Source organism: Scheffersomyces xylosifermentans, assembly GCF_036884685.1.
Source record: "Scheffersomyces xylosifermentans strain CBS 12540 chromosome Unknown RJT20scaffold_2, whole genome shotgun sequence".
Taxonomy (NCBI): domain Eukaryota; kingdom Fungi; phylum Ascomycota; class Pichiomycetes; order Serinales; family Debaryomycetaceae; genus Scheffersomyces; species Scheffersomyces xylosifermentans.
The window spans coordinates 7340-22734 of NW_027042940.1; the positions used below are offsets into that span (position 1 = coordinate 7340).

The 15395-nt window shown below is 40.5% G+C and overlaps 4 protein-coding genes and 1 non-coding gene across 5 annotated transcripts; 2 read left to right on the forward strand and 3 right to left on the reverse strand. All coding sequences in view use genetic code 12, as the record gives it.

Annotated features, from left to right (window-relative positions):
- Window positions 1-3226: 3226 nt before the first annotated feature.
- Window positions 3227-5394, forward strand: RJT20DRAFT_125204 (uncharacterized protein). The gene has a single exon (XM_064916428.1). It carries the CDS (start codon window positions 3296-3298, stop codon window positions 5186-5188), a length of 1893 nt encoding a protein of 630 aa, XP_064775533.1. The 5' UTR covers window positions 3227-3295; the 3' UTR covers window positions 5189-5394.
- Window positions 5395-5432: 38 nt separating this feature from the next.
- RJT20DRAFT_149127 (general substrate transporter) lies at window positions 5433-7164 on the reverse strand (the record flags this gene model as incomplete). Its single annotated transcript, XM_064918999.1, has 3 exons — window positions 5433-5604; window positions 5629-7041; window positions 7141-7164. The coding sequence occupies 3 exons, from the start codon at window positions 7162-7164 to the stop codon at window positions 5554-5556; spliced, it is 1488 nt and encodes a 495-aa protein (XP_064775534.1). The 3' UTR covers window positions 5433-5553.
- A 2611-nt stretch (window positions 7165-9775) lies between these two features.
- On the forward strand, window positions 9776-12517 carry RJT20DRAFT_23568 (beta-glucosidase). The gene has a single exon (XM_064919328.1). It carries the CDS (start codon window positions 9915-9917, stop codon window positions 12456-12458), a length of 2544 nt encoding a protein of 847 aa, XP_064775535.1. The 5' UTR covers window positions 9776-9914; the 3' UTR covers window positions 12459-12517.
- A 519-nt stretch (window positions 12518-13036) lies between these two features.
- On the reverse strand, window positions 13037-13109 carry RJT20DRAFT_t46. The gene has a single exon. It is a non-coding gene; the product is annotated as a tRNA-Ala (tRNA).
- Window positions 13110-13528: 419 nt separating this feature from the next.
- On the reverse strand, window positions 13529-15347 carry RVS167 (amphiphysin). Its single transcript, XM_064916429.1, has one exon. The coding sequence runs from the start codon at window positions 15178-15180 to the stop codon at window positions 13774-13776; it is 1407 nt and encodes a 468-aa protein (XP_064775536.1). The 5' UTR covers window positions 15181-15347; the 3' UTR covers window positions 13529-13773.
- Window positions 15348-15395: the final 48 nt, after the last annotated feature.

Below are 15395 nucleotides of genomic sequence, written 5' to 3' on the forward strand. Positions count from 1 at the left end.
TGTTATCATTGAGGTTCCTTCAGATTACTCCTCTGTTGAAGACTCTGCTGAACCAACTGCTCAACCTTCTGGTGTGCCTTCAGGTGTGCCTTCAGGGGTACTATCATCTAAGTTCACAGGTAACCCAACCACGACGATTACGTCGACTTGGACAGGAACTTTCACTACTACTGAAACTTTCACAGACACTGAAGGTGGTACCGACACTGTGGTTATTGAAGTTCCAACAGAATATTCATCTACTACTTCTGTGTCAAATGCTAAAGCAACTCTGACTTTGATTGATATGGGAGCTATTGATTCCATTTATACCAGCACGATAACTCAAACTGTGACTGAATGCTCGACTGAGGATGTTACACTTACAGATGAAAATGAAACCACTTCAATTTCTACGACAACTGTATGTATTCCCGTCCAATCTGATGGTGCAACTGAGGACTCTGGATCCGGTATAGTCTCTGAAGATACTGAGGACTCCGCCGATTCTGGTTCTGATAATGTCTCTGATGACACTGGCGACTCCGCCGATTCTGGTTCTGGTAAAGTCTCTGAAGATACTGAGGACTCCGCCGATTCTGGTTCTAATAAAGTCTCTGATGACACTGGCGACTCCGCCGATTCTGGGTCTGGTAACGTTTCTGATGGTACTCAGCCTGACTTGGTCTCTGGACCTTCATATTGCAATTCTGGAGCTCCAAGCGAAGCATCAATAGCTCCCGACTACGAGGGTTCTGCAAACAGCTTGCTTTCATCTAAGCGATTACATTTCGCATTCATCCTTTGCTTGATTTCTATTTACGTTTGATACGTCATCCGATTTCTCATATTCACCAAGTCCAAAAGGTCTAATTCCATAAACCAAAATCGAGTACAATATGTATTTGATACCATTTGTCAATACCGTTTCGACCCTTTCTGAAGGACTTCATTGTTATTTTCTTGTTATACTAGTTTATTTTCGCTTTCGTTGCACTTGGAGTGCTTGCTCTCTCGACTCTAATTTTTGTTATTCAATATACATGTAGAATATATCTTTAGCAAATAAGTTCGGTAGTTTCAAAAACATCTTATACTCTATGCCACAATATTGATTGTTTACCAATTGCTTATTGTATAACAACGTTTACAAATCTCAATTCTCTGAAGGAGTTCAATAAAGTAAATTGCATGTTGATCTTGGAGAATGCATCATACATGTGTAGGATCTGCTCTTCCAAATGGCACTACAAATGCGTAACAGTACAAACGCTGTCTATATGTCATTTGTCGTACTATAACCGAGTCCCAACCGCGTCGTGTTGGATACTCTTGCTGGGTGGAATGATACAGGTTCCAGAAAATGTGGCTTCCGTTCATGTAAAGGGTGTCTACACTTTGTAGGGGCTGGATTGGATCATAATTACCTGAAACAAAGTCTGGTTGAAAATAGAAGAAATCAGACTAAATCTTGAGAGTGGAAAGGAACAATACCTAGATCCTTGTAAACTAATTATAAATGATAAACGAATCTTTCTTAATGTTTTCAAATAAATAAGCCCCAACTCCAAAGGTTCAAAAGCTCACTAATACCATCCGCACTTCTGGAGGACCTAAACCGAGCCACAGACAGTTCAAAATAAATAGCGCTACCAGTATACCATGTGTTTCACGTGCTTGACACACATACATTAGTTGGTCTAGTAATATCAACCTCTCTACAATCGATCTTGCAGCTGACAATACATGTAGAACCTCTGATCACAAACTATGGTCTTATGCTCATACCAAACGAATTGTTGAAGTATTTTACGCTAATAAATTAGATTAAAGCTTCCTTTTATGAGACATAAAACTTTCATAATATTTTGGAATAATTTATCTACAGCTTCTTAAACTAGATATCGTATGTAGTGAGCTACTTTGTTTCCGAAATTCTGAGTATCAAATGTGAACATATAAGCAAAAATAGAAAAATAGAACATATCTGCTTGGCATCATCTATAATCTTTTCTTAGTACCGAACGTTAATCCCCCAATTTCCTTTTGTTTTTTAAGTGATTAGATTTGACCTATGGTTAAGAGCTTCGTACAACTATAGAAGTCTCTTCTACTAATCAATTGATATGTTACCAAGATTCAACAGGCAAAATTTATTATAACTACATTTACCTCAAACGGGCTTACGATGATTGAACGAAACATTTATTGCGGGCGGTTCTTGGCACTAAAAAGAATATGAAGGTTTTATTACAAAATGTGCAGAAACCTTCAAAATTTGAGAAAAGGCCACTCTATTGCCCATGTTAACAATTTAAAATGTTGAAACTTAAGGAAAACGCAAGAGAGAGGTTGTGCTATTAATTAGAAAAGGCATATTAGGTGTTTCCTCATGAATCACAATGGATGTCTCACACTCACGAAAGCTCTTAATACTTCCTTCTTCAGCAAGTTTTCTCACCTCCGAATACTTGTTAGGGAAATGTCGAAGAGTACTCTCGCATCTTCTTCGTTATCGTTGCAACTCATTTTTTTAACTTTAAGTATTTTACTTTTGGGTCCAAGGTTGGAAATGGCACCATTTGCTCTACTAGAGAAGTAAATGCATGACATATACTCGAATCTCAATGTTATCTTCGTGGATTTGCTTGGATACATCCTTTTAGTACTTTCATGGAAAGTCTGAAATTTGCACCCACCTAATTTTGTTCCTCCTCTTGAAACATGAAACATGGCAACTACAGATTCATTTTTGACGGAAATTACGAGAGGATTGTTGAGATAAATCCCCTATAGGAATGATACTGATACTGATACACATGATACTGATACGAATCATTTGAACGGCTGTATCAGTTATACATGTACTTCATATGTAGGTACAAACATACATACATACATTACAAGTACAAACTTCTTCACATACATCCCAGCTGCTTTGCGACCTCAAAATGCTTAGTAGACGATAATGAGCACCACAAAGGCTCATAGAGATGATGGGCTCATAGAGATGATGGATGATAGCAGAATCTGAATTGACGGTGATTTTATTCCACCGACATTGACTAGATCTTCTACGACAATTCTTCTTCCAACCCACTCTATCTCTCTCTCTATCTCTCTCTCTCTCTATCACTATCTAGTCTCGCTCGGTGTTAATACAATAGCGCCGTCTCGTTCCTGCACTCATCACTCCACAATAGCCGCCACTTAAAATACAGATGTCTAACCAAATTGATATTCATATGTCTCTCTCTATTGTCATAATCACGCTAAGAACTAAGAACTAACTAGAAAAAGCCCCGAGTCAACTACCATGAGTGGTAGGATATCTAAACTTTCACCAAAGTTTCGCGGGCTGTGTTTTAATTGCAAAAACTCGAATCTTAAATGTGATCACCAGAAGCCTCTATGCTCAGCTTGTGTTAAGAACAATGTGCCAGCTTATCTCTGTTCCTACAGCGATTCGGGCTACTTTCGGTCCATAAGAGACGAAATCAACTTCAGCTTGATCGACGGAATTGGCGATATGTCCAACATGCCCAGATCCCTGCTTTCTGTTTCCTCAAAGCTGGTTCCTGTCAATCTAGAGAACTTCACATACTTCAAGAACGAGAAAGAAACCAGAGTATTCTTCGGACCAACTTGCTGGAAAACGGTTTTGAAGTTCTCCCTAGACAAATTCCCGTTGATCTTGGAAATCATCGATAAAAGTTGTAACGAATTGCAAGAAATGGCTTTACGTTCGTTCAAAGACAGTCCTGTAGACCCTCCGACAGGAGTAGAAGAAGGTGTGAAATGCTTGCCCGATTTGTTACCGGTCTACACCGAGTGTTTGTCAATCGTGGATAAGTTCCTACAGGGAGAAAAGGATATGTTCACCAGCTGTTTCGATGCAACTACCATACATGAGTACTTCAATTCGGTGTTTGCAAAGAGCGATACTCTGAAATATGTCGTAATCAAGCCGGGATGCTCTCACGTGAGGCTTTCTGTGATAATATCTATAATAGTAATAGCAGCGTATAACGACAAGTCAATAGCAGTGGACAAGACACTGTTGACGGCTATTTCGAAGTTGCTAGTGAACGCAGGGGATATGAAATCTACCATTCCAACACTCGTAGCATTGGTTGCATTGTACGAGTCAAGAAAGTATGATTTCAACATCGATTTCGAGGAGGCAATATCTCATGATCAATCTCTTTTTGCTAACTTAGTTACATTTGCCGTTTCCTCGGGTTTGAATAGAGATATAGAACTGATCCATGGGAATGGTAACGTTGGCTATACTGAATCATTGCGCTGTATATGGAAATATGTTGTATTCGAAGATACCTGGAGGAGTTTTCAGAAAGGACAACAGCCTCTTGTTCGAGAAGATTACGTCGATGCTGACTGTTTTCGTAATAAGTGGGAAAGATACTGTGATAGAATTAGAGCATTCCGGGCGGTCAATGATATGATTAATCTGCACTCGGGATCAAAAAGTGTCAATCTAGAGGATGCTATTTCAAAAGTCTCTACTTTCGCCCCGAAAGAACTTGAGTTTTCGATGGACATGAGTAGGGAGGATATGTATATCAGTCTTATCTCTTTGATATACATGCAAGCGTTGACCTATATTCGGTACTTGAAGCAACCTAGTCCACTTGCCAAGGACGAAGCTTACAAGTGTGCAATTCACCTTTTCCTAGTAGCGAAGCAGCTCACTGAGCTATTTTACACTAACAACGGTACGAAGTCTACGATGTCATATACCCCATACTTTCATGAAATCAAAGAGGCATTGTTCAGGAGCGTATTTGTCATTGTCACAGCGGTTTTCGAAGGAATGGATGACTATATTCTTGAGCATCAAGAAGAAGAAGAGAAAGTCATTTTCTCCGCAGAGTTGGTTCAAAGCTTTTTCAAAGAAGATTTTGAGAGCAGACAGTTAAGGTACAGGGACATCATATGTCTTCTAAATATCGTAACAAATGAGTTCCAGCCCGTTATCGGAAAACTCAGTACAGTCAGTATTTCTTCGAAGATGATGTTTCTATTCGCCAATAACCTCTTAAGTTATGTGATGAATGAGGTCGAGACGCTGAGCTCGAACCCGACTTCAGTTAACAGCGAGAAATTGGACTCTGCACTTGAAGATTATCTGCCCTATTATGACATCACTCTGTTGAACAAAGACGATATCTGGGAGTTCTTCTTGTAATCCACTTTGTTGTGGTAATCTATTTAGGGAAAGGGGGTTTATATTGGGAAGTTTGGGTCCTCATTTAAATTTAGAGTTTATTTGTATTGCTTTAAATAGCTATTAATTGTTAATGAATCTACCTAGGGTATAATATATGAATTTGATCAGTTCGTGTACGGCACTTTAACATTCTAGAGTTTTTTCTATACAATTTACACATCTACTTCAATAATGATGAGCTTCAAGAGCTCTAATCTCATTCCCAGAAATCAAATTGTACTACGCTACATGGAAATTATTTAGCAAGCATACAATTAAGGACAAAATTAAGCTATATCATTATGTGTGAGAATTGAAGGATAATTAGAGCTATTGGTAATAGCTTAAACGGATTTAGATACATCGTCGACGCTTTCTTGGTGCTCAACACCAAACTTGCCCCTAGCAGCTTCACTTACGAATCTCAAGTGAGTTGTATCGTCATCACCAAAAGCCTTGGCTACTTCCTCCAAAGTGTAACCAGAAGTCTCTGGGTAGGTGAAGAAGACAACAATCAACTCAACGGCAATAATACAGCAGTAAACAATGTAGTATTTCCATCCAATAGCTTCCATGGCAATAGCATTGACGAAACCGTTGTAGATAACAATCCAGGTTTGGACCAAATTGTGAATGTTAATACCCTTGGCTCTGTGGGAATATGGTAAGATTTCAGTCATGTATAACCATGGTAAACCGTTGGCACCAATATCGTAAAAGACGTAGTAGATGAAGATCATGGCAAGAACACCTCTAGCCAATCCCTTTTCTTTGAATCCACGTTCTTGGTTGACGGCAGAGAGAGCAGTCCAGATGACGTAAGTTACGAGCATACCAATAAGAGAAGTCAAGAATAATGTTCTTCTCTTGAACTTGTTCACCACAGAAGCAACCGTACCAGCAATAACCAAGTTGAAAATCATCAAACAACCGTTAATTTCCAACTGTTGCTTCACACTGGTAATACCAATGGAATTCAAGACCTTACTCAAGTAGTAGGACACTAAACCGTTACCGGATAATTGCATAATAACCGAGGTCCAGACAACAAGGAATAATCTCTTTCTGAACGATCCAATAGTGAAGAAATCAGAGTATTTAGCATTAGAGTAGATCTTTTCTTGCTCCAAAGCAGCTTGAATTTCATTGATTTCGAATTCTACCAACCTAAAGGCACGTTCATCTTGTGAAGAGCCAGTGTGATGTTTGTGCAAAATCTCTCTTGCTTTGTCAACCTTACCGTTTGCAATCAAGTATCTTGGTGATTCAGGAACCAAGAAGAACAAGCAAACTTGAATAAATGGTAAGGCACCTTGTAAGTAAGATGGAATTCTCCATTGGTATGCATTGTCTATGGTTCTTGTAGCGAAAGTACACCAAGCAGCAATGATGGCACCCAAGTACCAGAAGACATTATATAAGGCAGTTGCCACTGGTCTGTGGGTTGGGTATGCAATTTCAGAGATAAGAGAAGGACTGGAAACAATGGCAATGCCGGATCCGAAACCAAGACACATTCTCGAGAATAAGAAGAAACCGTAGTTGGTAGAGACACCTTGTAAGATAGCACCAATAATCATAAGCGTGGAACCACCCATAATGGCCTTCTTTCTACCAAACTTATCAGCAATCCAAGAAGATACAAGGAAAGACAACATAACTCCAAAAGTGTTACCGTTGTTCAAAGCACCTAAAACTGGACCTTGTGGGTTACCCATGTAAGCTTTCCATCTTGGAAGAGATTGTAAACCATTAAGCATACTGGAATCGTAACCGTTGTTAGTAGAAGTTAAGGTGGTAAGCCAGATACAGAAGTTCAAGTATAAGAAGTGCTTATATTTCCACCATGGTTTATCAAGATAAAGGTAATCCTCAATAGTTCCACCTTGGATCTCGATTTCGTCCGAACCACTATCCTGGTTGATCTGGACTCCGTTGTCTTTAAGAGAGGACATATTTTATATGTTCTTTAGCTGCAAAAAATCTTAAAACCTTAATAAAGCTTTGGCTTTTAAGTAAGATACTAAAGTAATAATCAAGGGTAGTTCATTTGTATTCCAGCTGGGATCGGGGTCCTTATATACCCAGATCTGCTCTCCACATCCCCATTTCTTTCCTTCATTGTCCCACCTTTGTCCCATTCTTTTTGCAAGCATTCAAGATGGAGCTAGAAATATTTTCTGATTCCCTGAAGAAATTATGTGTCCGCTTACCTCCAATTAGATGTCTAAAAAATATGGAGTCCTGTGAAGCAAAAGGTAAAATTAGATAAAATAATTTCAAGTGGAGGAGCCTTGGACATACCGGTCTGGCACCTCATTGGAAGAAACAGGGTCAAAATTACATTGTAGATAACGCAGAGATTTCGAGGCTGAAACTATTGGTTGTCTCGTATAGCCGCATCTGTTACTATCACTAGAAGCAGGATTTGTTAAGCGCATTTGGGGGTATCTGGGCCATTTTCATGTTGATCTGCCAAGGTGCAATTTTAGTCGAATCGATCCCTCATGTGGAGGTGGAAATTGCACTTCACAAACCTTATTATTGACCCCAACATGACAAATTATTTTCTTTCATGTGCCAAATACCATTGGCAACGGAGCCAAGGATTCGGTATCACCACGGGAATACCAGAGTGTCGGTGTTGTGAAATTACTTTCACATTGTCTTACAATGTAATAACAAATATGACATCTGCCTTGAAGAACAAAGCCAGCAAGGGAGCATTTCCTAGTTAGGAATTGTTGCTGCGTGGAGGCTCATTCATATTGCGCATAATGCCCTGAGGCTCTGATGTGGAAAGATAAACTCATAACCAAGAAGGAACCTGCAATGGGTGTTAAACTGCCACAACCTTCTTCACTTGCAAATGAAGCCAGTCCGATCCACGTAAGGTACTTAAACACCTATGCCTATATAATATTGCAACAATGCAATACGAAGAGGGGATCTCATATCCTTCATTATTGCCGGGGCTACATCATCAGAATTAGTTGTGAATAAAAAAGCTTAATTCCTTCCTTGGAGCAGTTCCTAAAACTTTCTTCACCGTGATAGCTTTCTTGGCATTAGTCACTGCTGGAGTGATATGAATAAGCATAAGTGAATCTGAGCTATGAACTACCCGGAAATATTAGTCAGGTCAGGAACCAGTCAACCCCGACATAAAAAAATACGGAATTGCGTGCAACACGAGTGGAAATTTTATCCACATCTACCTTCTTCGTTTATGGGTTCTTTCCTGCTCCCTTTGGTGTGACAGGCCGCCTTCCACTGTTTGGTGACAAACAATTCATTCTACTCAGTAGCAGAAATTTCATTGTACAAGGTTATCGAGACTAGACTGGTCAAGCTTTTTTTTTTTTGCCAATGTCGATTTTGTCAATTGTATAATCTCAGTCAGTATGATGATAATAACCACAAAGCCTGGTCCAAAACATATATTATCAATAATATGAACCTTCTGTGGAAGGCTTCAAAGCTAGAAGTACGATCAAGCCCTGGCTTTGAAGTTGGGGGATCACTGGGGTTTCCATGCATTCCCCACTGGCCATCATCAAATACGGCAAGTGCTCCTTCTTCCCCCCAATTCCATTTCACTGTTACAAGACAAAAACGGAAAAATACACATACAAGGTTAACTTAGTCGAGAACGAGCCTGATCGAGTATAAGCTTTTACGACTCACTATGACACGTTTATAGTGTGCAGTTAATGTGTCGATTATCTGTATATGATGTTAGAGAGGTTCGATGTGTAGAAATTTCTCGTATCTTCATATTCCCGATGGGTCAATCATCGGAGCTGGTTTTATTCAATGGGGCTCCTCCATTTCCTTTGTTTAGTGATTCACGTCAAATGATCATTGCAGATTTCGCCGTTTTCGTAGGCCAGTATACCGAAGCTCTTAACCAAGGGGAGAGAGGGGCAACGTTGGATGGAGGGAACCCCGAAGTGGGGTCCTTAGAACATTTTTCAGGTATCTCAACCGTCGGAGCCAGTATTTCGGTTTTTGCGGTAACCTGGAGGTAGCGATCTTTCTTCTCTTCTATCAATAGCTCTAACGTAGCGAGCCTAGTGATATACCGCATGGTTCACCTTTCCGTGGTCCACTGCAATAATCCAAGGTGATGTGCAGTTAATGCTTGTGGTACACCAGATTTTTGGGGGATCGTGTACCCATAATTGTTCCCCACACCCATGCTCTTAGCGGTCCTGTTACCTCTCACTCAACAACCCAGCGCCTAATCAACACTTTCGGAGCCCAAGGAGTACTTTCCAGACTATCATTTGGGGGATTACTCTCTAAAGGTTCCATTATGCACTTTTTCCTCGAGGAACAATTGCCTAATTGGGATCCGGTCCCGAGTACTCTGGAACACTTCCCCTTTAGGAAGCACTCCCATTTTTCACATTCCCCAACTTCCATAACCACCAACCAAACACGGTTATTGACTTCATTTATTGGTGAAATCTTTTGCCGAGAGATGTTCCAGAGGTTAAATTGTTAGTTACTCTTGTTACATTCGTCTTACACTCGCAATCCATATTAAGCTACGTGTGAGACTCAACGGATAGCAAGGGAAGGAATCCTCACGGTAACTGATACATAAAGACGTGAAAACTACAAAAACATATTACAAGTCGTTTCGTTAAGAAATCTTCAACTTTCTGTTTAGCGATTATAAAACTCATCATCCCACAAAATGAGTCCCGTTCCTAGACAACTCGATATCGAACAATTGATCGAGGACTTAACCATCGAGGAGAAAATCTCCTTGTTGGCCGGAAAGGACTTCTGGCACACCATGAACATTGACCGTTTGAACATTCCTTCGGTCAGAGTGTCAGACGGTCCCAACGGTATCAGAGGCACTAAGTTCTTCAACTCGGTTCCTTCCAATTGTTTCCCATGTGGAACTGGTTTGGCTGCTACATTCAACAAGGATGTTCTTCTCCAAGCCGGTGAATTGATGGGTAAAGAAGCTAAGATGAAGGGAGCCCACGTCATCTTGGGTCCTACCTGTAACATCGTTAGATCTCCATTAGGAGGAAGATCTTTTGAGTCTTACTCCGAAGATCCTCTCTTATCTGGTCATGCTGCTTCCCATATTGTTAAGGGTATCCAAAATGAGAACGTTGTTGCTTGTCTTAAGCATTTCGTTTGTAATGACCAGGAGCACGAGAGAAAGGCTGTTGACAATGTCATCACTGAGAGAGCTTTAAGAGAAATCTACTTAAAGCCTTTCCAGATTGCCTTGAGAGATGCTTATCCAAAGGCCTTGATGACAGCTTATAACAAGATCAACGGAGTTCACGTCTCCCAATCTAAGAAGATCTTACAAGAAGTCTTACGTGATGAATGGAAATATGACGGTACCGTCATGTCTGACTGGCATGGTGTGTACTCCGCAAAGGAATCCTTGGATGCCGGCTTAAACTTGGAAATGCCTGGACCAACCAGATTTAGACAAGCAATCCCAACTCTTCATTCGGTTCAAACCAATGAAATCCACAGAGATGTCATTGACGAGAATGCCAGAGCTATCTTGAGACTCGTTAACGAAAGTTTGAAGGCTGGAATCCCAGAAGATGTTGTTGAGTCGCCAAACCCAACCAAGGAAGCTTCTGACTTGTTGAGAAAAGCTGGTGATGAGTCCATCGTCTTATTGAAGAATGAAGGCAACATTTTACCATTGTCTAAGACCGCCATTAAAGGACAAGAGAAAATTGCTGTCATTGGTCCAAATGCTAAGGCTGCCCAAGATTCTGGTGGCGGTTCTGCTTCTTTGAACGCTAGTTACAAAATCACTCCCTACGAAGGTATTGAGTCCAAGATCATTGAAGGAGGAAACTCCATTTCTTTGGACTACTCTTTGGGTGCATTCTTGGACAGAAGTTTGCCTGATGTTGGTAATGTCTTGTTCACAGCCAGCGGTAAGAAGGGTATCAACGCTAAGTTTTACAAGAAGCCACCAGGAGCTACTGACCGTGGTCCTCATTTCGAAGAATTCGTGTTATCAACTTCCAAGATCTTCCTTTCTGACTTCAAGAGTCCAGAATTGAAGCCTGGTGAGCTCTTGTTCTATGCTGATTTCGAGGGTATTTATATCCCGGATGAAACTGGTGAATACGAGTTCGGTGCCTCTTGTTTAGGTACTGCTCAAGTTTTTGTCAACGACCAATTGGTAGTAGACAACAAGACTAAGCAAACTAAAGGTGACGCCTTTTTCTTGGGTTTGGGTACACAGGAGGAAAGAGGAACCATCAAATTGACCAAGGGTGTTAAGTATAACATCAGAGTCGAGTTTGGTTCGTCTCCAACCTACACATTGAACAAGGCTGCTCTCGAAGGTGGTGGTGTCTTTTTCGGTATCCGTATCATCAGTACTGCCGAAGAAGCCATTAGTAGAGCTGTTGAAGTCGCTAAGAAGGCTGACAAGGTTATTTTGGTTGTCGGTATTTCCAAAGAATGGGAATCGGAAGGTTTCGACAGACCTACAATGGACATCCCAGGACATACCAACGAATTGGTTGACGCTATCACTGCTGTCAACAAGAACGTTATTGTCGTCAACCAATCTGGTTCTCCAGTGACATTACCATGGATAAACAAGGTCCAAGGTTTTGTTCAGGCCTGGTATGGAGGTAATGAGTTGGGTAACACCATTGCTGATGTCTTATTCGGTGACTACAACCCATCTGGTAAGTTGTCAATGACTTTCCCAAAGAGAATCGAGGATAACCCCTCATTCTTAAACTTTGCTTCCACCAATGGTACTGTATTGTATGGTGAAGACGTCTATGTTGGTTACAGATACTATGAAAAGGTCGGTGTTGAGCCATTGTTCCCATTCGGTTACGGTTTGTCTTATACTACTTTCGAGCTCAGTAATTTAGTCGTATCTTATGATGCTGAGAACGTCAACGTTAAAGTTAGCGTTACCAACACAGGTAAGGTTGACGGTGCTGAAATTGTACAATTGTACGTGCTGCAAGTCAACCCAAGCATCAACAGACCAGTTAAGGAATTGAAGGACTTTGGCAAGCAATTCTTGAAGGCTGGAGAAACCAAGGTCGTTGAATTGAATGTTTCTGTCAAAGAAGCCACTTCTTACTGGAATATGTACTACAACAAATGGCAATCCGAGAAAGGAAAGTACAAGATTTTAGTGGGTAATAGCTCCGACAACATTACACTTGAGGATGAGTTTGAGGTAGCTAAGACTACTTATTGGTTAGGTTTATAAGTCTATAGAGTTTTTGCTTTTACAACATAAATAATATGAACACAAGTCATGACAAACAAGGAGAAACCTTGTAATTTAGTAATGATTCGTTTCCATGCCTTAAACAGGTTCTCAATATCTATATCACCAATTTTTGATAAAAGTTAGTCAAAAAAACTAGAGGATAAGGAAATACAATTGGCTGCAAAAAGAACTCGGAAAGCTGGCCCAGAGTACCAATGTACATTCTTTCCTTTCCTAAAACAGCCAGGAATCTTTCTTTTGATAACTCAAGATTGATGCCTTTTACTTAAGCAATACTAAGAACGTATCAGTATTTCGTAGGTAGCAAGACCATTATTGTTGGCTGCTCACCAATCAGCAGCATCAACTGTCATTCGTCTTCTAAGCTTTCCCTATATAACATTCTCTATGGAACTAGACCCCATTGCTGCAAAAAATTAATAACATATTAGATAATTCCAAAAACAAAATACCAGATTGGCATACCCCGTTGATCAGCAGATCCTTGATAATGCTTGAAGACCCGTTGATCCCCTAAAGTATAACATAAAAAGGTTATTGAAGCAAAAAAAGAATGGACGAGTCCGGAGTCGAACCGGAGACCTTTCGCATGCTAAGCGAACGCGCTACCAACTACGCCACACGCCCTTTTCGTGTTTTAATTGGGAAGTGCTTGTATTCACTTCCTTTACAAGTCACGTGACATTGAAAACTCCAAAATCCCCAAAAGCTCCTTCAAATGATGACTTATATCGTTATTTTGGCTGCCAGAGGTAGTGAATCAGTGATAGTACTCATTATTAATGTTAAATAAGTGGTTTGTTGCTGTTAAGTTTCTTTCCAAATCGTTAAAATTGGTCGGTAACTTCTCAGAATATTTGCTTTTTTTGACAAACTTTGAGAAAATATGTGTTTTCTAGAAGGCCATGTAGAATGATTATACCAAATAAACATGTTAATAAACACTTGATTAGACAGAAAATAATATAAAGGAGTGTTCATAGCTCTGATACATACCTTTAATATTAATCTACATTCCGTTAGACCATTTCAATTCGGTTTTTGAACGTATGAGAAGTTGAAGTAGTTTTGTCTACTTACCAAATGTTACTAGTTAAAACATATTTATTTAATGCATTTCTATCAAAAAAAATTCAAGTAAGCAATTCGTCATAAGAATCCTAGACTACAAACCAATTGGAGAGGATCGTCGTTATCATGCAACTTGGCACAAGGGTTCTTGTATAGGCTTCCATTATTATGCCTCAACGAGAAATCTGTTTTCACATCTAAAGTCGTAGCTCGCGTATGGTTACAATTGTACGTAATTTCCTGGGAAAACACCTGTTTGTCCGTTATATCTACCCGTCCACCAGCCATTGGTATCTGCGGTCTTTTCTATGATTTCAATCACAGCACCTGCTGGGAAAGTCAAATCTCCTTGGGCTTGGGCAGTGTAGTCATACAAAGCGGTACAAGTTTGAGCTCCAGCACTTGCTGGGGTAAGTGGAGCACCATATCCTGCTACAGGAGCTGCAACGGGCGAAGCCACCTGAGGTTGACCGTATCCAGTAGACACAGGTGTCTGAGCTCCATAAGCTGGTTGTTGTCCATAACCACCATAAGAAGAAGCTCCAGTTGACAAAGGGCTCTGCTGGCCATATTGACCGTATGCTGGTGCACCACCAACAGCCGGGGCACCTGGTGCAGCATATGCTCCCAGAGGGTCCTTATAATCACCATATTGCTGTTGTGGCTGCTGCCCATATGCACCGTATTGACCTGGAGCATAAGCAGGAGGTGAAACTTCACCACCGGCACCTGGTGGAGGGGAATTCATCATTTGATGACGTCTCTTGGTGGCTTCCAACTTGTTTCTGGCGTGGCCCACCTTGAAATGAGTGACTCCTATAGCATCTGTCTGTTCCTCAATAGTGCCTTTTTTATAGGTGTAGGCTTCAACAATATCAGTTGTAAGGTCAAAGTATGGAATTTTCAACTCCTCCATACGGTTGTACAATGTATAGAATATATTTAATTGCATGTAGTAGAAACTCACGAAAAGTGGTTTGATGAAATCCGATTGCATCTGGAACAAGATTGGCAACTCAGTCTTCAACATATCATTGTAGTAGTCATATTCTTGTTGTGCAATGGTAACCTCATTTTCAGCGTTGTACATCTTCTCCTCATCTTTGGCTGTTCTTTCCTTCTTGTCCTCGTATTTTTTATACGTTCTCTTGTGTCTATCCAAGTCTACCTGCTTGTGGTCTCTCTTTGTGGCCATTTTCCTGATAGCTTGAATGACCTTCAAGAGCTCTTGAGCTGGATTCACAATTCTCTTCTCAATCAATTCCAAGTCAGGCTTTAGGGTCTCCTTCAATTCCTTAACCACTTCTCTGTATTGCTCCGAAGCTTTGATACCTTCAGGATTGTCTTCGGGTACCGTTGAGTTTGGGTCCGACAAACGACCACTGATTGGTTTATAGATCTCTTCGATTGCTTTGGAGAAATCAATCTGGAAGTCCAACATACCATTGACGGCACCGAAGTAACGTTTCGACTCGTCACTAAGCTTCTTGGTTTCCATTTCCAATTCCTTGAAACGTCTTTCGGCATCTTGGTAAACAGCATCAGTGGTGACCTCTCCCATGTTCATCTTCTGGCGGAAGGTTTGGGGAGCTCTGACGATACTCTTTTTGAGACCTTTGAATGACATCTTTGGTAGTGGTTACTAGTAAATATATAGAGAACACTATCAGTAAAACTCAGAAATCACCCACAAATTAAACCAGATTATTGGCAATATATCCTTATTTACAATCCATACACGGTCCAGCGCTTTCTATTGCTTCAATTTGGGCCTCAATTGGTGGTAAACTGTGATACACTGATGGTTGTAAACTGTCCTCTAACTTCCATAATTAGGGGAGC